We start from the raw sequence: 24,056 nt of genomic DNA, 5'->3' as shown, positions 1-24,056 counted from the left end.
GCATTTTGTTGATTGGGGATGCCTGTTGACTTTATGTTACATTGAGTTACATCGAAACTACAGCACAGAAATAGGCCATTCAGCCCAACTGGTCTCTGCTGCTGTCAATGCTCCACATGAGCCTCCTTCATCTCACCCTATCAACATACCCTTCTATTCCTTTCTCCATCATGTGTTGATCTAGCTTCCCCTTAAATGCATCCATGCTATTTGTGCTCGTGGTCACTTTGCTTTAGGTGGATTTTGTCTCATTTTGGGAGAAAATCTGACCTCCAATGCAAGAGGCCATTATTCATGTGTGAGCTTTGATAATAGTGCTGGGTGTCTCCTCCACTGTGGGGTCATGGCAACCAAGCCTGATCCTGTCCTCACCTGACATTCAGACATGTACACTTCCAGCAAGGGCTCCTGGACAGTCATCAGGAATGGGAACCCTGGCCCTTCGATCAGTTGTAGCACCCCTACTACTGTCCAGATTGAGATCATTTAATTCATCACAGACCAGCAATTGAAGCTGAGACCCATCTGGTCTGCTTGCTCAACTACACTGAATATATGCTGAGCTATCGGGGAATGCAGAAGTTTTGTAAAGGGTAGAAATCCTGCTCCGCAGGAATCTGAGTTGGCCACTGTGGCAGTATTGCAATTGTCCACATATCCAACCCTTCAAAGGACAGGTTAACTTTCTAGTTAAGGCTGTCTTGATATTATGTGGAAAGATTGGAAAATTAAGGTTCTCAGCCTGAAAAGGAGGTGCCTGTGAGGTGATCTTATAGTTAAGAGAATGGAAAAGGAACATTACTTTAAATTGCTAGAGAAGGATAAGGGAATAGCAATTCAAACTAGTAAAAGGTGAATTTAGGACTGATATCAAGAAATCTTTCTTCACAAAGAGTGAATAATACATGAAATGCATTCTCAAATAGTGCTTTTTTGATTTCCTTTTCTGTAACTCTTTGGAACACCGTGTTGAAAGGATCCACCAGACTGGGTAGCTGGTCAGTATAGTGTAAAATAATGTTCGACTTAGGGTTGTTGATTGGCTATTAGATATCACTAGCAATTTTGGTGAATATAATATTAATGTCAGATTTCCAGAGCATGCCTAAAAACGTCAGGGCAGAATAGGGTGACCACACTGACAGCTTCTCCAGTTTGATGCTTTGAATCCAGTGTTAATCTCCTGAAGCTTGGATTTGAGAGCCTAAATGAACTTAGAATCCTAGTATGAACAGACGCTAGGAGTTATAAATTTCTGTTGTCTTTTTATTTTATCTTTTGCCAGCAATGGATATCGTGGCATATAACAGCCACGATATCCATTTTATCAACTAAGCTCCCTGCTTAGTTGATAAAACACTGTTCAGTGTGGATCTGAGCCATTCAGACCAAGAAGGTCTCTCTTTTGATCAGCAGTCTTTGCTGAGTTAGCTGATCTCACCTGGTTAGCCTAACAGGTGCTATAATTAACTTCAGCACCCCTGGACTTGGGAGGGGAAAATTCTGAACGATTCCCATTCCCAATTGCTACACCAATGGAACTGTGCCCCTGTGTGAATCTGTGCATAAAGGAAAGGAGAAAAAACTATAGGGAGTTTTTTTTTTAAATGGCAATTAGTTCTGAAAGCACCTAAACTGTAGGATTAATAACTTCCATTGGTGTCAGCCACCTTCTGGTACTTTGTCCAAGTAGCCATTGAGCTTAGAGAATAAGCGTTGGTAGACTACTGACATTAGAGAGCATTACAGCCAAGTCTTGGCTTCACCCGACATCCACATACAGGCAGTTTCCAGCATAAGTCACTGTGTACCAATTGGGAATGGGAATCGTTCGGAATTTTTCCCTCCCAAGTCCAGGGCAGTAATTACCACACGTTTCTCGCGTGATAGTTCACAGTTGAATACCCGAAAATAGCACAGTCCTCAAATATTTTATAAATAACACATCCTGTAATGGTTACAGAAAATATAGTCAGTATTTTTTGTATCTCTTCTAATCAATGCATAATGGCGTGATACTGTTAAGGTACCAGCGGAGATTGGATGAACTGGAAGTGACAAAGGTTGACTCTGATGGGAAGCATGAGCAGTTTGGCAAAGACTTGCAGGACGTCATCGCCTTTCTGAAGAAGGGCCTGAGTCAGAGAATTGATGAGGTTGCAGATATGAATGACAAGTTAATTGGCTTGATGCAAGCCAAGGAAACTGAGAAGGACGCCTACGAAAGCCGGCTGGCACAATTACGTCAAGAGTTTCAGGAAACTAAGGATCAGCTCACATCAGACAATATGGTTTTAGGTACAGAAAATTAGGGTTTTTTTGTTTATTTTACTTACCTTTCTAATAAAAAAGTAATAACTTTCATGCAGTTTTTCAGACATAACTTTAGTAATCAAAATGCATTAACAGCCAAGAGTGGAAGGAGAGAACATTGTTTGTCATTATAATTATTATGATCATAATGCATTTAGAATGAAAAGCATTTGCTCCTTCTCATAGTCCAGTAAAGTTAATGAACTGTGTGATGTGATACTGCTCTGTACATGGTATAAAGGTCCCAAATTGATTTTTGCCCAAATTCAATACCTAGCCTGGGCTATGTTAGCAAATCTCACTAATGCCAGTCATGGGGTGTGAAATTGGCATTTATACCTTCTGCCTAGGGAGAGGAAAGTAATCACCAGGGCCCCTACTCTTGATCACTGACCAATGATCTATCCTGGAAAATGTGTATGAGACCCACCTCCTGCTCCCTTGATTCCATTCCCATGAAACTGATAACCACCCAACCTCTCTTCCCGGCCCCCATGCTGGCTGATATTGTGAATGATTCTCTCTCCTCTAGGACTGTCCTCCTCCCTTTAAAAACTGCCGTCATCACCTCCCACTTCAAAACACCCACCCTTGATTCCTCTGTCCTTGCAAGTTATCACCCCATCTCTAACCTCCCATTCCTCTCCAAACTCCTTTGCCACTGAAACTCTCATCTATGCCTTTGGCACCTTCGGACTCGACTATTCCTGACCGGCCTCTCGTCCTCCATAAACTTTACCTCACCCAAAACTCTGCTGCCTGTAATTCTATCCCGCACCAAGTTCCACTCACCCATCACTTCTGTCCTTGCTGACCTACATTGGCTCCCAATCCATCAACGACTCAAATTTAAAATCCCTTCATGGCCCCACCCCTCCCTATTTTTGTAACCGTCTCTCGTTCTACAATCCTTCCCCCCCAAACCCCTCTTTCTCTAACTCCGGCCTTTTTGCAACCCCCCCCCCCCCCGGCCCAGAACTCTGTGCTGCTCTGACTCTGGCCAGAGGGCATCTCTTCCCGAGGCCCAAGCCCTGTAATTCCCTCCCTATACCCCACTGCCTCTTTACCTCCCTCTCCTCACTAAAGACACACTTCTTTGACAAACTATATCTTTGTCTTTGGCTCTTGAATACGGCTCTCTGAAGCATCTTGGGATATTTGTCTGTGTTAAATGTATTGTGTTTGGATAAAAACAAAAAAACTGCATAATATGGAAATACAGGGCAGGTCCATCAGTTTCTCTGAAAAGAAAAGATAGTTTGATGTTTCTGGTGAACTGTACGTGAATGTTGGATGAGGACAGGATGGATCCCAATTATGAAGTCTTTCACGATAGAACAGTCTGTCAACATTTACTGGCCATTTCTGCAAGTTCCTAGAGGGCTAGTGGTTACCATGGGAACTGTACATCAATATAAGTCACCAAAGTCACACAAGGGCTGGTAAAGATACAATCTGCCATATTCTCAAACAGGAGACTTCAGCAATAGACTGGCTTCCAAGTGAACTCAAGCATAAAAGTAGGCTGCCTATCCAGACATCAATACTCTTATGTTTTCTGCTTCAGAAAATTGCATGGACCTGCTAGGTTCAGATTATGGGAAGGAGCCAAGGATAGGTAACTATCTGCAGCTTGTTGTATCTTGCCTTGAAGCTTAGGATGATGTGTAAGTGTAAGCAGCCCACAGATGTTATAAATCAGACAAACCAATGGAGGGAAGAGAGAAACAATGCTTATGTACCATTCCCAATCAAAATGGCAGACAAGCAATCTGCAATCTGCTCCAGCAGCTGTGCAAATGAGTTGGATGTAGGTGTACAAGAGCAGATGAGAGTGACCAGTATTGTAATTTCCCTCCCTATAGGGAAGTCCTTTGCCTTTGCCTAGAGCATCCATTTGATAGCACAGGCAAAGCTATGATGCTCACCAAGAATAATGGGGAATGAAGCTATGACTGCTTCCGACAAGTCCATATCAAAGCCTGTTATGGCAGAAGTACACTGTGCCACTATCCCTGTTTGTGATGGAATTTTATTAGGAAGGTTGTTATTCTGTCTCTTGTTTTACAGCTGGGAAGCTCGACGCACTTGAGGAGTTTCGAGTTCAGAAGGATGATTTGATGGCGAAGTTTGCTGCACTTGAAGAACAGTTAAAGAATCAGGAGAAAGAGCACAATGACATTGTTTACAACTTGGAGAGGAGGGCAGTGGTAGATAAAGATAGGTAAGATCTTTCATTTTTGTCTTCTAATTTTTTCTAGCTCAGCCCTCCCTGTCCTAAAGGTGTTGAGTTTTGTTGGGATATCAGCAACCCTCCAGTAATCTGCCCAAGCTGGCATTCTGCATTTATGAACACAGACAGTGAGTGGTGACAAGCTATTTGACTGTGGGACATCACAGTTAAGCCTGATCCTGTCTTCACCTGGCCTCTACATGCAAACGTATACCATCAGGGGTTAGAACCCTAACTGATTTGTTCCTCCCTCCCCAGCCCAGTGACACTTGAGGGGAATTGCAGCACTCCCCCCATCACTCATAATTTGGCAGTAAACTGCCAGTTTCACTTGAGAAGATCATAAGGATAGCTGGTGTGGTGTCAGGTTGGCGCACTAGTGAGTTTTCTCTTGTATAAATCCATGCTGTACCTGATCCGAGAGTACTTGATGCTGAGACTGGTTACTAAAAACGGAAAAGAAAGTTCCAATTGACATCCGACAATTTGAGTCAAACAAAAAAATAAAGTATTTGTGCATTTATTCCACTATTCCCTTTTTCCACAATTTTTGCTCATGTTTTCTGCTGCTGTCTTAAAAACACTGGTCTAGAGTTTGGATGGTGGCCGAATTGGGGCATAATGCCAGTGCAACGCTGCACCCGCCCCAGTCCCTTTAAGGACCACTGGTTTGAATGCTGAGTGCCTGAAGAAACTCACCTCAGCATGTGGCATGAATGCTGCTGTCAGTCACAGTCGAAATTTGAATAGGGGGCAACAATAGGGGGCCTGCAAAGGGCCTAACTCCAGTTTCAGGTGCGCGCCCTGGATGCCCATGGAGGAGCCCTATTCAGGCAGGGGTCGAATCTGTAACCATTACCCACCACATTATCCCCCTAGGTTAAAGAAGGAAATGATTTCACGTGTGAACGCTGTGGCTGCAGAATTCCGTCGCATCTCAAAAAAGCAGGTGGCAGAGACGACAAAAAGGGCCATCCGTGAAAACGTATCCATCAGCATCCAGCTGGGCAAGATGTCGGACAAAAGCGTGAAAATAATCAAGGAGAATGACGAGCTGAAATTGGAAGCAAAGAAGCTGTGGCGAGACATTCATATCTTGGAGGAAAGTGAGAAGGAGCTGGCCAAAAAGAATCTCAGCAACCTGAAGGTTTGATATTTCTCTGGAAGGGAGTATTCCAGTGAGGTGGGGTTAGTTTGCAATAGCAGCATCAATAACATCTTGCATTTATACAGCTCCTTTAACGTAGAGAAGTGCCCAAAGGTGCTTCACCGTGCTGTGACACTGAGCCAAAAAAGGAGATATTAGGAGGGGTGAACAGGAGCTTGGTTAAAGAGGTGGGTTTTAAGGAGGTTCTTAAAGGAGGAGAGGAAAATCATAGAATCTTACAGCACAGAAGGAGGCCATTGGGCCAATCATGCCTGTGCCGGCTCTTTGAAAGAGCTATCCAATGAGTCCCACTACCCTCCTTTCTCCCCCAAAGCTCTGCAATTTTCTCCCTTTCAAGTATTTATCCAGTTCCCTTTTGAAAGTTACTATTGAATCTGCTTCCAGGTTGAGGTTTGAGGTTGCAAACAGTCTGGCTCAGCCTGAGACAGAGTCTGGGGAGAAGGATGGAATTGGTGGCAATTATAAGGAATTTGTGGTGGGGGCCGAAGACAATGGTTTCAGCCTTCCCATGTTTAGCTGGAGGAAATTGCAGCTCATCCAATAGCATATATTATGTTATATTGCAGTTACAATGAGTTAATTCCTTTATTGCTCCTTGTCTGAAGGGGCTGATATATTCTCGGGTACAATTGCATGGACAACAATGCCTTAAATTTAATATTCTCATCCTTTTGTTTAAACACTGTCATTGGCTCTCTGAAGCCCTCTCTAGCACTATAACCCCTCCCCCCATAAACTCTCCATTCCTCTGCCTCATGTGCATCCCACCCCTCATTTTGCCCTAATATTGATGGCCATGTCTTTAGCCACCTAGCCCCAGTACCCTGCAATTCTTCTCTTAAACCCCTCCACCTCCCTCTCCTCCTTTAAGGCCCTCCTTAAAACCCACCTCATTTTACCTTGTTGCAGTTAGGTGTCAGCTTTGGCTCAGTGGTAGAGCTCTAATCTCTGAGTCAGAAGGTTGTGGGTTCAAGCCCTACTGTTCCTATCTTCATTAGTGACATAGCTAAGGACAGGTTTAGTTCTTACTGCGCACCCAGCAGCAAATAGTTTAAAATGCCACAATTCATTTAAAATATCTCGGCTAGCCAGGTTAGAATAGGAGAAAGGTTATCAGTTTTGTTTGTGGCTGAGGGTCCTTTCATTCTGCACCTCTGACATTGGGATAGAGTGTGTGGCCAGGACAGCCAAACATAACATTCAAATGGCCACAGGAGAGCCACAAGAGCAAGATGCCAGTTGGCAGCCCCTTCCCCACCTCTGGTCTGTGTGGTTGAGTATCGCACTAAGGGATACATTTAGCCAGAATCTTTGAGAAAGGCCTACTTCTCATTTTTAATGGTTTAAGCATTGCACTGGTTTCCTCCCTGCACCCAACTGGAGTAAATTTTTTGTTGAATTTCAGGTTATCCAAATGCTGACTGAGAAATGCAAACAGCAGCAGGAATCACTGCAAGACTGTGTGCAGAGAGGGAAGGTGGTCCAGCAACTTGAGTTGGCCATCACAAAGCTTGAGGAACAGAATGAATGTCTAAGGTATGTGCAGTCCAACATGGGCTTTTGCCTACTGAGCTTCAAGAGATTTTACTATTTGATAGAAGGGAGTCTTGCCATGAGTAGTCCCTGTTATGTTTTTTAGCCTGTTTCCTTAGATATTTTTCTTTGGTTTCGTCCCAAAGATCATTTCCATAAGCAAGCCCTTGCTCCCTATGAACTGTAGTGTGTCTTTACCTGCCCAATATCCAGGTAATTGTAATGAGGCCAGAAATTAAATAGAAACTGGATGGATATTGCCTTCATGTAATTTCCTTGATTTTGGACCATGGTAGCATGGCTATCAAATATCAGCGATTTATAAAGTGTTTTAAATATATAAGTAAATAGTAGCAAATACAAATAATAGATTTAAAGTCATTACAAACTTTAGTATTTCTCCTCAGAACGTAGAAAAAAACAAATTGGACCTGAGGCAAGATCCTTGACCATGTAATGTTTGCTGTTAACCTTCCATGGAGTCTTCTGCATATCTCTCCCAGAAGGACTGCTGACGTGGACCTACGGGATACTTGTATTAAATTCAATGGCTTGGCCTCTTCCTGAGAATAAATTAATCTGTTCCAAACACTTTGTAACATAAAGTAAGATATTCCATCATCTAAGAACCCTGCCTGACCTGCTGAGCGTTTTCCAGCACTTTCTGCTTTTATTTCAGATTTCCAAGTATTTCCCTGCCATTTAATAGTTGCTGGAACAGTCTAGTTGTCATCTATTAGCAATAACACAATGAAAAAAGAAAGCAGATTTGCATTGCATTTGCATATGTATGTCTCCTTGATACCTGTAGCAAATATATTGTCTGTTCTGGGCCATTTTCTCTAGGTGAACATGGTTTTAACTACGTGTGTACTGTAACAAGAAAGAAAGAAGCCAATAAAACATCATGGACAACATTGCTTTATTTATGTCAGTCCTTTTTATTATAAGAAAAAAAAGAATCATAGAATAAGACAGCACAGAAAGAGGTCATTCAGCCTATCGTGCTTGTGCCGGCTCTTTGAAAGAGCTGTCCAATTAGTCCCATCCTCCTACCCTTTCCCCATAGCCCGGCAAATTTTTCCCCTTCATGTATTTATCCAGTTCGCTTTTGAAAGTTACGATTGAATCTGCTTCCACCACCCTTTTAGGCAGCGCATTCCAGATCATAACAATTCACTGTATAAAAAAATTTCTCCTCATCTTGCTGCTGGTTCTTTTGCCAATTACCTTAAATCTGTGTCCTCTGGTTACAGATGCTTCTGCCACTGGAAATGATTTTTCCTGATTTACTCTATCAAAAACCTTCACAATTTTGAACACCTCTATTAAATCTCTCCTTAACCTTCTCTATTAAATCTCCCCTTAACCCTTTCTGCTGTAAGGAGAACAACCCCAGCTTCTCTAGTCTCTCCAAGTAACTGAAGTCCTGCATCCTTGGTACCATTCTAGTAAATCCCCTTTGCACCCTCTCTAAGGCCTTAACGTCGTCAGAAGGTTCAACATTGTTTTGTTAAATCTTCCAGCAGAGCAAAAAGGATTATTTTGATGATGGCACATGCTTACATGCTAATTTTAAACTCCCGTACCCTTCTGTTAATAGTTCCGACTGATCTGTTGAAAATAAAGAACTGTATCATTATTTGCCACTTACAATTTTCTCCCTCCCTTGATGGCACTGACTGATACTGGAGCGTAGACATCAGACACTCTCCATACCTAACTCAAAGTGTCCATTGTACAGCCGGCTATTTAACTGTGAGGGGCATGTCTCGAAATGCTATCTCAAAGGTATTGAATGTCAGCTGTCCTAATTGTTGATCCATATCTGTATCTGGGGGTCCTTGTGGATGTCAACTTCAGCCTGGACAGAGTCCTTTGTGGGCAAAGTGCACTTTGGTGTGTCTTGTCTTTATTTAATGACAACAAAGTTCCAATTAAGCTTATGGTGTCTAAGACATGGGTACAAACACTTGTCTTTCATGATTGAGAATTCCTAAGTATGTAGCAGAAGGGCTTCCTCCAGCTCATGTACAAGATCTAAGACCCAAGTCCTGAGGTAAATATGTGGCAAAAAAGAAAACTATTGTAGGGAGGAAGGGCTTTGGCCTACACCAACCTGCCACTGAGTACTGGAGGGAGAGACAGGCAATTGGCGGACATGTCTCTATGCTAAAGCCCCTCACATGATGACTTGGATTATGCAATTGGTGACTAGTGAGCCTAATATGCAGCACCTGACTTGGACATCTAAAACATCAAATTAGGTAGCATGACATAAGCTGCCCTACATAGGTTCTTCCACTGTGCTAAGACAGATGAGGAAACTCTGACACTTGGGATGGCAGCTGCTGGAGGCTGGGTATGAGCACATGAGTTCATATATCCAATGCTCAGTATCCACCAGGATTGGATTGCAGACAGGCAAGCAGTTGCTGGAGAAATTCTGCACGTCCAACAGCTGAAACTACTGTTTGATGTGGTTATGATGTGTGTCCGTGCTGTTTGCCAGGAGAATGGTGGCAATGCGTTCACACATTTTATGCTGAGTTGTGCTGTTCATCATACCACTTATGAAGAACCCCTAGGAGCTGTTGTCTGCTTAAACCCATGCTTGTATGCTCAATGAGGGTTCAAACCTGTGTTTGTCTATTGTCACTTGATGAAGCAATGACTATCCTGTGGTGGGGAAGTTGAGGTGGCACCAAGATAACACTCTTGGCTATAGAAGTTTGGAACCAGGTCAACCCTCTGTGGCTGACTCAACAATCCAATATACTGAGCGAGTCAGATCCATAGTGCTCCAGGGCACTATTGTTGATTGACCAGCCAGCGTGGCATATAAATGGGTCCTGGAGGGGTAGACTTGTCACTGGGGGCTGGGATGTTTAGCACCTGGCTTCAGATAATCCTGCAAGCTAGTGCCCCAATGGTTAGGATGCTCCTATCTGGACAGGCAGCAGGACGTTGACCAGTGCTCTGTGCTAGTAAGCTATGCTGTGTTAGCTGGTTTAACTCCAGCACACACATGGGGATCCCTCATCCAATCTGTGCCTAAGCTCTCTGGACATAAGTGGGGTTTGTCCCTACGAGTGTCAGCTTCATATAGAGCAAGCAGAAACAGAGACTCTTAAACAGGGCAATGGATTTCTGTGCTTTTCAGGTACCCAGCTGACCAACATAAAGATTAGTGGGGGAGAGTTAAGCCCTCGTGGTTGGGGGAGGGTTAGGCCATCCCTAAGTAGGGGTTACTGAAACTTGTTCCTGAGTAGTTATGTTCAAGTAACACTTGCTGTAATCTCCCCCCTACCTAATCTTCAGGAAAGAAATAACCTCCCTTCAGAAGGACCTGGAGACAAAGCAATCTCATCTGGAGAATCAGAGATCCCTCATGGAGCACGAGGAAAAGCGCAGGAAACAGGTGGAGAAAGTCCTGTCCGATGCTGCCTATGCTTTGAAGGATACCCTGCTGGTAAGAAAACCACTTCCATGTTGAGTAGATTCATTGTTGCTGCCCTCTTATTACAAATGCACGGTGTCCATTTGAAACCCGGTGTGTGGCAGAGAGATGTTTGCTGCTGTGAGATTCCTGACACCCTTAGAAATGTTCTATTATTTGTTCAGTGGTGTGGGTCGTTTCTGTACCCAACAAGCTGCACCCTGGATTGCTACTACGTGTATTTGCACCCATGCTTTGTCCATGACACACAGGCTTCTGATCTTAGCAGCTCCAGGGTCGAGGTACATAGTAGAGTCCACTGAGACGTGTAGGAAAGTGCCAGATTTGATCGATATTCTGAGCTGAGTTGCACCATTTGACCTCGGCCAGGATGCTACAAATGGCCTCAGCATCCCCAGTCTAATGAACATTCCTGCTCCTGATCACTATCCAACAATCCCTGCAGAAAAGTGCATGTGGATGTCGGATGAGGATAAGGTTGAGTTTACTAGATTGAATAGCCTGCCAACACTCGCTGTTCAAGCTCACAGCTTGGACTTAGTACCGATGGACTGCCAGCGTCCTTGGAACCATATGGTAGCATGACTCAGTGCCTGCAGGAAAGAAAAATAGCCAAAGACTAATTACACTGTTCTTCCTGTTGGAATTAGAAAGTGAATCACTTCAACTCAAAAACTTTCTCGAGTTAGTTTATAATAGGAACCATCTGCAGTTTGGTCATTATGAAAGGCCCTCGTGAGGTTAAAGGCTAGTGCAGCTGGAGCATGCTTATTGTTACTCGCAAGCCTGTACCAGCCCACAGAGCAGTTTCTGTAAAGTGGCATATAAGAAACCATTATGGCACATTGAGCTTGTAGTCACTCACATGGTATAGCATTTGAGCCGACCTGCCTTTCAGACTCATTTTCTTCTGCCTCCCTGCCCCCACCATGAGGGAGGGTTTCAATTTCCTGCTTGTTGAGACTGACCATTTTCACATCTGTTACAAGAACGCAGCTCTTACCAGGTTTTAGCTGGTAATGCTGTGTAACTGGAATCAGACGCTGTGTTTCGCATTTACATGAAATCGATTGCAGCTGTTTGGAAGAGTCCCATTGCAGACTTTGGGGCCTCAATAAATAAGCATCTGGGAGATAGGGAATGGAAGGAGGAAGAGAGGGCAGTGTTTGATTTGTCCCTCCCTCTTTGCAAACCATATCTATCCCGGTAGGCAGGCTTTTCATTCATTAACCCTTGAGTGCTTTTCAAAATGACCATCCCTCTATTCCTTCACACAACAGCTGGCAGACTAATATTTTCTGGAGATATTCTGAAATGGAACTAAGAGGTCGGACCCAAAAGATTCTCTATTTTTGGAATAGTTTAATTTAAAAAATACTACTATTTCAGGCAAACTTTCCCAGCATTTCTTAATGACAGAAACTGAAATTTCTCTTTATTCTTATGGTTTTAGATAGGGTAAAGCTGAATAAAAAATAGTTTAGGCTTTGTGTGAGAAAGTCCTTTTGTGGCTGCATACAATCAAACCTAGTAGTTGTATTCAGTGAGAAATGTCCCTAAATGGGTTTTCCTTACATATCAGGCTACACAGAATCCAGTGCATTGTGTCCACATTGCCATTCTCTGCGTTGCTGTTCTATGTGAACTCCATTTAGTGCTGGCTGTCTCCTTTATTGGGTGTCGAGGACCATTACTGAGTAGGTGTAAAGCTGAGTGGGATGATGTTCCATTTCTGGGCCATTAACAAGTTGTTTGGCATGATGTGCGTTTTTTTTTATTCGTTCATGGGATGTGGGCGTCGCTGGCGAAGCCGGCATTTATTGCCATCCCTAATTGCCCTTGAGAAGAACTTACTTTTTACATTGTTTTACTCTCATACAATTCGGGGACACCCTTGTGGTTTTCAGTTCCCTGCTTCACTCTGCCTGTATGTGCGAAGGAGTTAAAAGGGTCTCCTTGAGGGTCATCTCCCTTGTAACCTACATCAGAGACCCCACTCAGCAGCTGATGAAAAGAACTACACAATTTTGTGCTTGCTTTCTCATTTAAAAACAGTTTATATATTGTGTAATAAAAACAGAAAATGCTGGAAAAGCTCAGCAAGTCAGGCAGCATCTTTGGAGAAAGAAACAGAGTTAACGTTTCAGGTTGAAGACATTTCGTCAGAACAGGTCTTCGACCTGAAACGTTAACTCTGTTTCTTTCTCCACAGATGCTGCCTCACTTGCTGAGCTTTTCCAGCATTTTCTGTTTTTATTTCAGATTTCCAGCATCCACAGTATTTTGCTTTTTATATATTGTGTAAGTTTGGTTACTTTAGTATTTTGCTGTGTTTTCTTGCATCTGATTTTTTAATGATAAATAAAATTGACCGTGTAGTTTCAAGATTATGCCCTCTTGTTCTGGATTCCCCACCAGAGGAAATAGTTTCTCCGTATCTACTCTATAGAAGCACTAAATAATTTTTAATACTTGGATTAGATCACCCCTCATCCTTCTAAACTCAAAGGAATACAAGCCAAGCTTATGCAACCTGTCTTCATAATTTAACCCTTTAAGCCCTGGTATCATTCTGGTGAATTTGCACCGTACTCCCTCCAAGGCCAGTATATCTTTCCTGAGGTGCGGTGGCCAAAACTGAACGCAGTACTCTAGACAGGGTTTGACCAAGGCTGCATACAACTGAAGCTTCGTCTTTATATTCCTGCCCCCTTGAGATAAAGGCCAACATTCCATTAGCCTTTTTGATTACTTTTTGTACCTGTGCACTAGCTTTTACTGATTTGTGTGCACAGACATCTAAATACCGTTGCTCCTCCACAGCTCCTAGTCTCTCTCCATTAAAAAATATTCCGATTTGTCTTTTTCAGATCCAGAGTGGCTTACCTCACACTTTCCCACATTGAACTCCATCTGCCGTAGTTTTGCCCATTCACCACTATGTGTCCCTTTGTAAGTTCTTGCTCCCATCCACACAACTTACTGTGCCTCCTAACTTAGTGTCATCTACAAACTTGGATATACAACTCTATATTCCTTCATCCAAGTCATTAGTATATATGGTGAAAAGCTGCGGCCCCAGTACAGATCCCTGGGGAACATCACTTGTCACATTCCACCAATCAGAGAACAAATCCGTTATCCCTACTCTGTGTCTCCTACCTCCCAATCAATTACCGACCCACATCACAAGGTTACCTCCAGTTCCATGCGCTCTCATTTTTGCTAATAATCTCTTGTGCAGAACCTTATCAATTTGTAGCAGAGAATTCCTCATCCCAATCGCTTTCAGTCCAAAATAATGTTGCTTTTAATTAATTTTGTGATCATCTTAAGTTCACCTCTGCCTCTCTTTTCTGTTTTGCTAATGCAAGCGTTTGATCAGCGAACATCTATCAGACCCTATTGAAATCACTCCCCCATGCTTATTAATGGGATTGTATTTTGCCATCTTTTCATCTTCTGCCTCCTCCTTGCACCCCCCCCCAAAAAAAAGTAAATAAAATGCCGTAGTTCCCAAAGTCCCGGGAGGATGCTGATATTTTGTTTGCTGTATAAATACTGCACACTCTATAGTTCATCATTTGATAAGGTACCACATAATAGACTGGTTAGCAAAATTGAAGCCCGTAGGATTAAAGGGGCAGTGGCAGCGTGGATACAAAATATTCTCGTCAGGGTATTAATCCCAGTGTTCTTACACTAGTGCCTGGATTGCTTATTGAAATCCCAGCAACTGTTGGTGTGAACATTTCTGGAATTGGGCATGGGATTTATTCTCGAGCATGTTCTGATTGCGCAGGGTGCTTTCTCTGCAGGACAGTACAGGGTGTGCAGACGAAACTGTTCATACTGCCAATCTAGAGAAGACTGATTCTGAGGTGCTACAGTATGCTCACCGCAGTCAAATGATGCAGAAACTGCTGCTCTTACTGAACAGCGCCGCCGTACTTGGACTTGGGCCTTCGCTGGGGGAGTTTATTAAAGAAGAGATGCCTTTCCTAGAACACAAATCTGGGAATCTTCTGGGAAGGTACGTTCTATGTAGAGTCTAGGTATTAAACAAAGGGGCAATACCTAAAACGCTGGAATTTGCTGCCCCCAATTTGTGGTGTGATTTTTAAAAGATATTCATTGATTTAATTTCCCCACTGCATCCTCATTTTAAAACCCAGATTCCTTCCAGTTTTCTTCCTCGCCCTGAAGCAGCTGGATGATCCTGGAGTAGAGCTCTGGTACCTCTCCCAAGTCGCCATTCTCCGTTCGTGAGCCAAGGCAGTGAATGTCAGCAGCCTTGATCCATTGTGGGGGAAAAGAAACAATTCAGCTCTTATTCACTTTCTAGCAGCAGTCACTGGTTAGCTATTAGCAGGGACTCTAGATGATTTTATTTGAAAGCTTCCTAGCCCAGAATCACTGAGACCGGTTGTAGCACCCTATTCCCCGCTTCAACTGAGATCAGCGAATTTAGCACAGACCGGGGATTGAACCCCAGGTTTTTCTGATCTTTAGGATTCAGCTCCACATTGGGCACTGACCTTACCAACTGAGTTCTCAGGGAGAGCACAAGTGCAACCCTTTATAAAAAAATGTTAAAATTCAACACTATACGTTAGGTGAATTTAAGGAAATAATCTAGTTTTTCTAATTTGCATTCATAGTATTATTATCCTGTGTATATGAAATTAAAAATTACTCCCTGAAATAAAGTGTTAGCCTCCCAGACTGGCAGTTGAAGACCTATCTGAGGTTACTACTGCTCTTGCCACTATACTCCCAAATTTGAGTAATTTTGTTTTTTTGCTGCCAGTTTTCTCCCTCCTCCGCCGAAGATGTTGATTTGCCTTGGGGTACCATTCCACGGGTGCAGGTAGCTCTCCAGTACCTTGCCCAACCAGTTAATCTCGATCCTAGATAGTGAGGGGGATCAATTTAACTTAACTCGCCGGGTGGGAAAACCCATGGGATCGTTTGGAAAGCTGGTGTTACTCCAGTGGAGAGCAAAATTGGGTGGGGCGTGAAACCAGTGTTGCCCCAAAGTATCAGCAGGTTATTCAGCTGCTGAGGGCAACACAACCATGTGGGATCCTGAAATCCACACGTTCCGGCAGGAGTCACTGAGAGCAATCAGGAGCGGGAATCCTGCCTGATTCCATCCTCCCCCTCCCCAATCCCTCGCCCTTGCTCAAGGGTGCTGAGACCAATGACATTGTAAAAAAATACTGCCCCGGTTGAGATCAGCTAACTCAGAACAGTACAGGAATCAAACCCAAGATGTTCTAACCTATATGGCTCGGTGTTTTACCAGATGTTGCCTTTAACCACCTAGTCTTTGGGACAGCTTTTTAATGTACATAGGAACAGGAGTAGGCCATTCAGCCCCTCGAGCACACTCTGCCATTTGATAAGATCATGGCTGATCTGTGATCTAACTCCATATACCTGCCTTTGGTCCATATCCCTTAATACCTTTAGTTGGCAAAAAACTATCTCTCTCAGATTTAAAACTAGCAATTGAGCTAGCATCGATTGCCGTTTGCGGAAGAGAGTTCCAAACTTCTACCTTTGTGTGTAGAAGTGTTTTCTAACCTCACTCTGGCTCTAATTTTTAGACTGTGCCCCCTAGTTCTAGAATCCCCAACCAGCGGAAATAGTTTCTCTCTATCCACCCTATCTGTTCCCCTTAATATCTTATAAACTTCGATCAGATCACCCCTTAACCTTCGAAACTCTAGAGAATACAACCCCAATTTGTGTAATCTCTCCTCGTAACTTAACCCTTGAAGTCCGGTTATCATTCTAGTAAACCTACGCTGCACTCCCTCCAAGGCCAATATGTCCTTCTGAGGGTGCGGTGCCCAGAACTGCTCACAGTACTCCAGGTGCGGTCTAACCAGGGTTTTGTATAGCTGCAGCATAACCTCTGCCCCCTTGTACTCTAGTCCTCTAGATACAAAGGCCAGCATTTCATTAGCCTTATTGATTATTTTCTGCACCTGTTCATGACACTTCAATGATCTATGTACCTGAACCCCTAAGTCCCTTTGGACATCCATTGTTTTTAACTTTTTACCATTTAGAAAGTACCCTGTTCTATCCTTTTTTGGTTCAAAGTGGATGACCTCACATTTGCCTACACTGAATTCCATTTGCCACAGTTTTGCCCATTCATCTAATCTTATCAATATCCCTTTGTAATTTTATGTTTTCATCTACACTGCTTACAATGCCACCAATCTTTGTGTCACGGCAAACTTAGATATGAGACTTTCTATACCTTCATCTAAGTCGTTAATAAATATTGTGAATAATTGAGGCCCCAAGGCAGATCCCTGCGGGACTCCACTAGTCACATCCTGCCAATGTGAGTACCTACCAATTATCCCTACTCTCTGTCGCCTTTTGCTCAGCCAACTTCCTAACCAAGTCCGTACTTTTCTCTTGATTCCATGGGCTTCTATCTTAGCTAACAGTCTCTTTTGTGGGACTTTATCAAATGCATTCTGGAAGTCCATATAAATAACATCCATTGACATTCCCCTGTCCAATACTTTAGTCACCTCTTCAAAAAATTCAATCAAGTTTGTCAGGCACAACCTACCTTTCACAAATCTCTCTGATTAACTGAAAATTTTCGAAGTGTTCAGTCACCCTATCCTTAATTATAGACTCCAGCATTTTCCCCACAACAGATGTTAGGCTTACTGGTTTATAATTCCCTGGTTTCCCTCTCTCTCCTTTCTTAAAAAGCGGAGTGACGTGCAATTTTCCAATCTAGAGGGACAGTTCCTGAATCTAGAGAACTTTGAAAGATTATAGTTAGGGCATCTGCAATGTGCTCACCTACTTCCTTTAAAACCCTGGGATGGAAACCATCTGGTCCTGGAGATTTGTCACTCTTTAGTGCTATTATTTTCTTCATTACTGTTGTTTTACTTATGTTAATTTTATTGAGTCCCTGTCCCCAATTCAATATTAGTTTTCTTGGGATTTCCGGCATGCTATCCTCTTTTTCTACTGTAAATACTGACGCAAAGTAATTATTCAACATGTCTGCCATTTCCCCATTGTCAATGACAATATCCCCACTTTCAGTTTTTAAGGGGCCAACACTGCTCCTGACCACCCTCTTTTTCCTAATATAACTATAAAAATTCTTCGTATTGGTTTTGATATCCCTTGCAAGTTTCTTTTCATACTCTCTTTTTGTAGCTTTTACTATCTGTTTTGTGACCCTTTGTTGATCTTTGTATCTTTCCCATTCGCCAGGATCTGTGCCATTTTTTGCCTTTTTGTATGTCCTTATGTCTTATACTGTCCCGTACCTCTTTAGTTGTCCATGGCTGTTTTTTTTGGCAAGTAGAGTTCTTGCCCTCAGGGGTATAAACCGGTTCTGTATCACATTGAATGTTTCTTTAAACATTTCCCACTGATCATCAGTCGTTTTACCCATTAACAGATTTGCCAGTTTACTATAGACAGTCTCTGTCTCATCCCATTGAAGTTGGCCTTACCCAAGTCTAGAAACTTAGCAACTGATTCACTTTTTTCCCTTTCAAACACTGCCTTGAACTCGATCATGTTATGATCGCTGTTGGATAGATGTTCACGCACAGTTATGCTGATAACTAAATCTGGTTCATTACTCATTACCAAATCTAGCATGGCTTGCCCCCTTGTTGCCTCAAGGACATACTGCTGTAGAAAACTATCCCGGACACACTCAAGAAATTCACTACCTTTCTGACAGTTGCTAGTCTGCTTTTCCCAATCTATGTGAAGGTTAAAGTCCCCCATTAGAACCACTATGCCTTTGTTACACGCTTGTCTAATCTCTGCATTTATACAATCTAGCACTTCAGAGCTGCTGCCAGGGGTCCTATACACAACTCCCACTATAGTCTTAAATCCTTTCCTATTTCTCAATTCAACCCATAAGGTCTCTGTTGGCTGCTTACCTCTCGTTATATCCTCCTTTATCATAGAAGTGATTTCATCTCTAATCACTAAGGCTACTCCTCCCCCTCTTCCATTTTCCCTATCTCTCCTGTAGACCTTATAACCTGGTATATTTAGTTCCCAATTCTGACCATCCTACAGCCATGTCTCAGTAATAGCTATCATGTCATACCCTCCAGTTTGAATTTGAACCTGTAGTTCATTTAATTTATTCCTTATACTCCGTGTGTTTGTATATAGAACTCTTAGTTAGGCCACACACCCTAGCCTGTCCTTCAGCTTTGATGCTGGGTTAATCGCTTTACACCTTCTAGTTTTCACTTTATCTGTAGTGCCTAAAGTACACTTTCTTTCTACTGCTCTACGCTTTTCCCTTTCACTTGTTCTTGAACAACTATTTGTATTGTAAATTTCCCCTGGGTCCTCCCCTCTCTTGCTGCTTTCATCTTTACTCTCTTCTGACTCCCTGCTCAGGTTCCCATCCCCCTGCCCCTCTAGTTTAAACCCTCCCCAACAGCAGTAGCAAACCCCCCTGCGAGGATATTAGTCCTGGATCTGTTGAGGTGCAACCCGTCTGGCTTGTACAGGTCCCACCTTCCCCAGAATCGTTCCCAATTCCTCAGGAATCTAAATCCCTCCTTCCTGCACCAACCCTCCAGCCTCGCATTCATCCTGTCTATTCTCCTATTCCTATACTCACTAGCACGTGGCACTGTGAGTAATCCTGAGATTACTACCCTTGAGGTCCAGCTTTCTAACTTATTTCCTAACTCCTTATATTCTGCTTGCAGGATCTCATCCCTCTTTTTACCTATGTCGTTGGTACCGATATGTACCACGACCTCTTGCTGTAGTTCTGTGTCGGTTTTTTTTGAGCTGGCAGCAATTTGCACGTAACCATAGCTCCACCAGTAACAATTCTTGTTTTTCCCCCCCCCCCTTTTCTCCACAGATATACTGCTACCTCACCTGCCATCAAAGGACCGGGCATTCTGCCCCACTATAAAGTTGGTGACCTAGGTCTGGTCCCACGGCCCAAGCAAATGTCTGCTAGCCTCAGTGAAAAAGTGGGCCCTCTGTCGAAGACAACGCGTCTTGGTTTGCTCAGACCATTTTCGAAATCAGCGCCAACCCAAATGAGTTGTATGCCCCAGGTAAATCTCCATTTGTTCTGAAAAGATGTAATATGGACTCCAGGCTTCTTCAGTGACACGAACCTTTCATTTTTGGGATGCAGGTTCAATTTCGGCCTGTACTAAAGGAAGAGTGCCTCCGTCTGCTGGTTCTAAGGATTCTATATGAAATAACATTGGATATTTTAAACAGTTAAGAACACGCATGAGCCTACAGCACAGAACCGCCGCTCAGTCTCACTTGGAGAAGGCACAGAATGACCAGTTTGGGAAATGGAAAAATGTCAGACTAGTGCAGTCAGATGTGCTCTTCTGTGTTTGGGGCAAAGTAAAGGGAGCTTTACTGTGCATCTCACTGTGCTATACAGAAGCCCCAATACTCACAGGGAGGCGGGGAAATTGCGGGGGAGGCCAAAGAACCCGACAATGCTGAGGATGCGGAGGTGTTGCCGAACTTAATGGCAGGATCTCATTAACATTTTTTTATTCTGTTTCCGACCCGGCAGCCGGCCAAATGAACTTCCTGGCCGGCGGCCGGGAGGGAACACTATCGGCAGGAGGCCGCAGCCAGAGACCCTTGGGGAACGGACCCCGGCAATCAGAATGTGGGAGAAAGGCCGCGATCGGGAGGGGGGAGAGAGGCCACAATCGGGAGGGGGGAGAGAGGTCGTGATCGGGAGGGAGGAGAGAGGCCCGATCAGGAGGGGGGAGAGAGGCCGTGATCGGGAGTAGGAGAGAGGCTGCGATCGGGAGGGAGGGAGGAGAGCGCCCACGATCAGGAAGAGGAAAGAGGCCACAATCGGGAGAGGGGGAGGCCGAAGGCTTCCTTGAGGGGCTGGGGGGAGCACTCTTTTTCCTTCATAAGGAGTGCTGAGAAAGACACTTACCTTGTAGAGCCGGCAACTCCCGCCTCCCTTTCATTGCCGGGTTTCCTGACCCCTGGGAAATCCGTGCAGCAGCAGTCAATATTAAATCAGCCTCCCAATTGCACTGTAGGAGCCCGATTTAAATAAATATGTTAATTAAGTGTCCTGCCTCTCCATGGCGGGACACTCGGACGCCTCGATATCCGCCACCGTAAAATAGACAGTGGGCAAGTGGGGGGGGGTTCTCTGTACTTAAGTCTTTATCCCACCCACCCCTCTCCCACCCGCCTTGGGGGACTTAATGTCGAGGCCTTGGTGCCTGAAATGAAAGGAGATGCATCCCCCAGCACAATAATTCACTGAACAAAAACTTACCTAGATCTCTCACCTGACTGAAAGTAACCTGGAATTTCTTGCGATGTCTTTGTGTCAAACACTTGTTTCAAATAATCTTCAGGCTTTTAAATCCTATGCTTGGCATCATGTAATCACTGCTTCTTCATGATTCACCCTATTATCTCACCCACTCTTTTTTTTCCCCTTCTTTGCCAGTTTTCTTTCCTCTTCCCCTCTCCCTTTCCTTAAGGCAATGATTCATTGATAGGGTACCATTCCATGGGCACTAGTCACCTATAGTACCTCACCAAGTGGCCATTACTCATGAGTGGGCAAAAGTGGTGAAGGCAGGATTTTCGGGCTCAGTTCTCGGGCTGAGCTACTACCGTGCGCTGCAGTGTGTGACTGTGCCTTTCACCTGGGCTCCTCAATAATGAGAAAAAAATACAGGCAAATAATATTTTTTCCAACTTGTCATTTGCAGGACTCAGTTACTGCATGTCAAGGAATACAGGCCTCGATCCTGCCCAAAATCGCTGTGGCCTGCTGTCTTCAAGACCAAGTTTGCAAGCCAACTGATTAGATTTCATAGTCACTCAGTGACCATCAACAAATTTTGTAGCTAAGTTCAATTAGATTTTTAAATGATCAATTAGAGTTCTAAGGGAATTTATTGTTCTTTTTCCGCTGTTTGGGATTTGTGTTTGCTGCTCAAAAAAATTAAAAAATTACACTTTTTTTTAAAGAATTCATCGCTCTCATGTTCTTTTGAGGCAGCAACTACAGTCATTGTTTTTTTAAGGAACTTGTTCAGACTGTAAGCTGGAAGGCAGTAATTCAGTCGGGCACCTTATTTCATTGTACAATGGCAGTACAATAAGCAGTTCTGTAATATAGCACAGGGCTGACAACGGGTTGCAGTATTTATGGGTGGATTCCACACACTAGAGCCAATAGGGCCCTAAGCTCTGGAGTTCCCTCCCTAAACCTCTCCGCCTCTTTACCTCTCTCTCCTCCTTTATGGCGCTCCTTTAACCTCTTTGACCACTCTTTTGGTCTCCTTATATGGCTCGGTGCCAAATTTTGTTTTGGTAACACTCCTGTGTAGCGCCGTGGGACGTTTTATTACTTTAAAGGCGCTATATAAATGCAAGTTGTTGTTGTTATTGTTGATTTTTTTTTTTTTTTTTTTATAAACTCTGCCTGCCCAGTGGAAACTGAGCGGATGGGCAGTTAAAATGACCCATGAGATGCACCGATCCCACTGCCTGCCCACAGGTTTCGATCTTAACCTGTTCTTCTGACACCCGTCGGAAGCCAACAGTGTTCTTCTATAAATAAGCAGGTCAGGCTCTGACGATGTCATGGTGCCCGATTGTCATTTTAACCAGAAACCGTCGTGGCCAGAAGATGCCTAAAAAGGTACGTGGTTTTATTTTTTTTTATAGCTTCCTTGTGGGGCCAGGTGGAGCCAGAGTGCTTCTTTGGGCCGCACAAGGAAACCGTAGGCTATCTCTGCCCAAGGCTTCCCTTCCAACCCCGAGACTCTCTCGAAACCCCTCCCAACCACTTACCTGATTGTCAGGGACCGTGCCTTCGGGTTGTAACAACAAACAACTTGCATTTGTACAACCCCTCTAACGTAGTGAGATGTCTGAAGGTGTTTTACAAAGAGGAAATTGTGCACTGACCAAGAGTTTGGGAGGTGACTGATGGCACAGTCAGGTGTCGGAGACGGGTTAGCTCCAGCCACCTCCTCTTGTTTGAAATATACCATCACTTTTTTAATCCCTATAATTTTCTCCCCCTCTTCTGCTGAAGGCATTGACTCCTGCTGCAGTACAGTTCCTCATTCAAGAGGACATTCTTTATGTGTGATCTCGACACTGAGTGTGTGGGCATCACAGCCCATCACAATTCTGTCAGCCCAATTTCCGTCCTCAACCCAAATTCCATACGCAGCGGTAAGAGTGCTATAACTGACCTCAGCGCTCCTGAGCTAGGGATGGGAAAAATCAAGTCAGGATATTAAAGGATACAGAACTGGGCAATCAGAATGATTGAGGGGATGGAGGGATTGGATAATGATGAGCAATTACGTAAATTGGGCATATTCTCACTGGAAAAGAGAAGGCTGAGAGGTGACATGATTGCTGTTTTTTAAGATTCTAAAGGGACTGGATAATGTAGACCATGATAAGCTATTTCACCTTGTCCAGAACAGTAGAACCAGAGGACATGGCCTGCGCTTTAAGGGGTGTAAATTCAAAACTAATCTGCAGAAACCTTATTTCAGTAAACGAATGGTTAATCTATGGAACAGGTTCCCTAGGTAGACGGGGAAAGCTGATGGTGTTGATTCAGTCAAAAGCAAATTAGACAGATTTCTTTCAGAAAATAATATTTTGGGATACAGTGGGGATAATTTTAACCCTCAAGAACAGGTGGGTGGGAGGTTAAAATAACATCTTTTTGGAGCAGGACTGCATCCCGGCTCCAACACGCCCACTTCTGGGTTTAATCCAGGCAGGTTTGTATGCCAGGAAATCCCGCCCCCACTTAAAGCCGGCAGGCCGATACTTAGAGGGGCAATGTAACTCATTGAAATACTGGAGGTACTTAATTCTTTTTGTATTGGAAAACTTAAATGAATTTAACCGTATCAATTTGGGTTTCCCATTGCTTCCGATTCATGTCAGGTAAAAGCAGGTGGGAAGGGCCAGATCCATGAGGTGAGTGCCTTTATTGCACTGCTTATGGACCAGAGGAGCAAGAGTGCTTCTTCCAGGCCCAACAAGCTCACCTGGCTGACAGGACCCCTGTGATCGGCTGCCCCAATCCCCCAGATGGTGGACCTCCCTCTGATGCAGGATCCCCCCCCCCACCATGGTGGAATCCCCCTGATGGTGGTCCCACCTACCTCCAACTCCACCTAATCTGCGAGCTCGCCTTCTGATCTCCTCTCCGCCACCCCCCCCCGGATATTCTCCCCGCCACCCCCCCCCCCCCCCCCCCGGATCTTCTCCCCGCCACACCCCCCCCCCCCCCCCCCCGG

At 44.0% G+C, this 24,056-nt stretch overlaps 1 protein-coding gene across 2 annotated transcripts in view; it reads left to right on the top strand.

Annotated features, from left to right (window-relative positions):
• cfap157 (cilia and flagella associated protein 157) overlaps positions 1-21,709 on the top strand; it is a 29,031-nt gene extending 7,322 nt beyond the window's left edge. Inside the window, exons 2-9 of one of the 2 annotated variants that reach the window (XM_067969498.1) lie at positions 2,027-2,298; positions 4,384-4,537; positions 5,426-5,693; positions 7,120-7,250; positions 10,569-10,719; positions 14,526-14,740; positions 19,619-19,820; positions 21,486-21,709. In XM_067969498.1, the coding sequence (XP_067825599.1) occupies positions 2,027-2,298; positions 4,384-4,537; positions 5,426-5,693; positions 7,120-7,250; positions 10,569-10,719; positions 14,526-14,740; positions 19,619-19,820; positions 21,486-21,584 (1,492 nt within the window). In that variant the 3' untranslated portion in view covers positions 21,585-21,709. The remainder of the gene's footprint in view (positions 1-2,026; positions 2,299-4,383; positions 4,538-5,425; positions 5,694-7,119; positions 7,251-10,568; positions 10,720-14,525; positions 14,741-19,618; positions 19,821-21,485) is intronic. The other variant, XM_067969499.1, reaches the window with a different exon arrangement.
• Positions 21,710-24,056: the final 2,347 nt, after the last annotated feature.

Source organism: Heptranchias perlo, chromosome 31, assembly GCF_035084215.1.
Source record: "Heptranchias perlo isolate sHepPer1 chromosome 31, sHepPer1.hap1, whole genome shotgun sequence".
Lineage (NCBI taxonomy): Eukaryota > Metazoa > Chordata > Chondrichthyes > Hexanchiformes > Hexanchidae > Heptranchias > Heptranchias perlo.
Note: the sequence above shows the minus strand (reverse complement) of the source record. Positions and strands in the feature narration are given on the sequence as shown.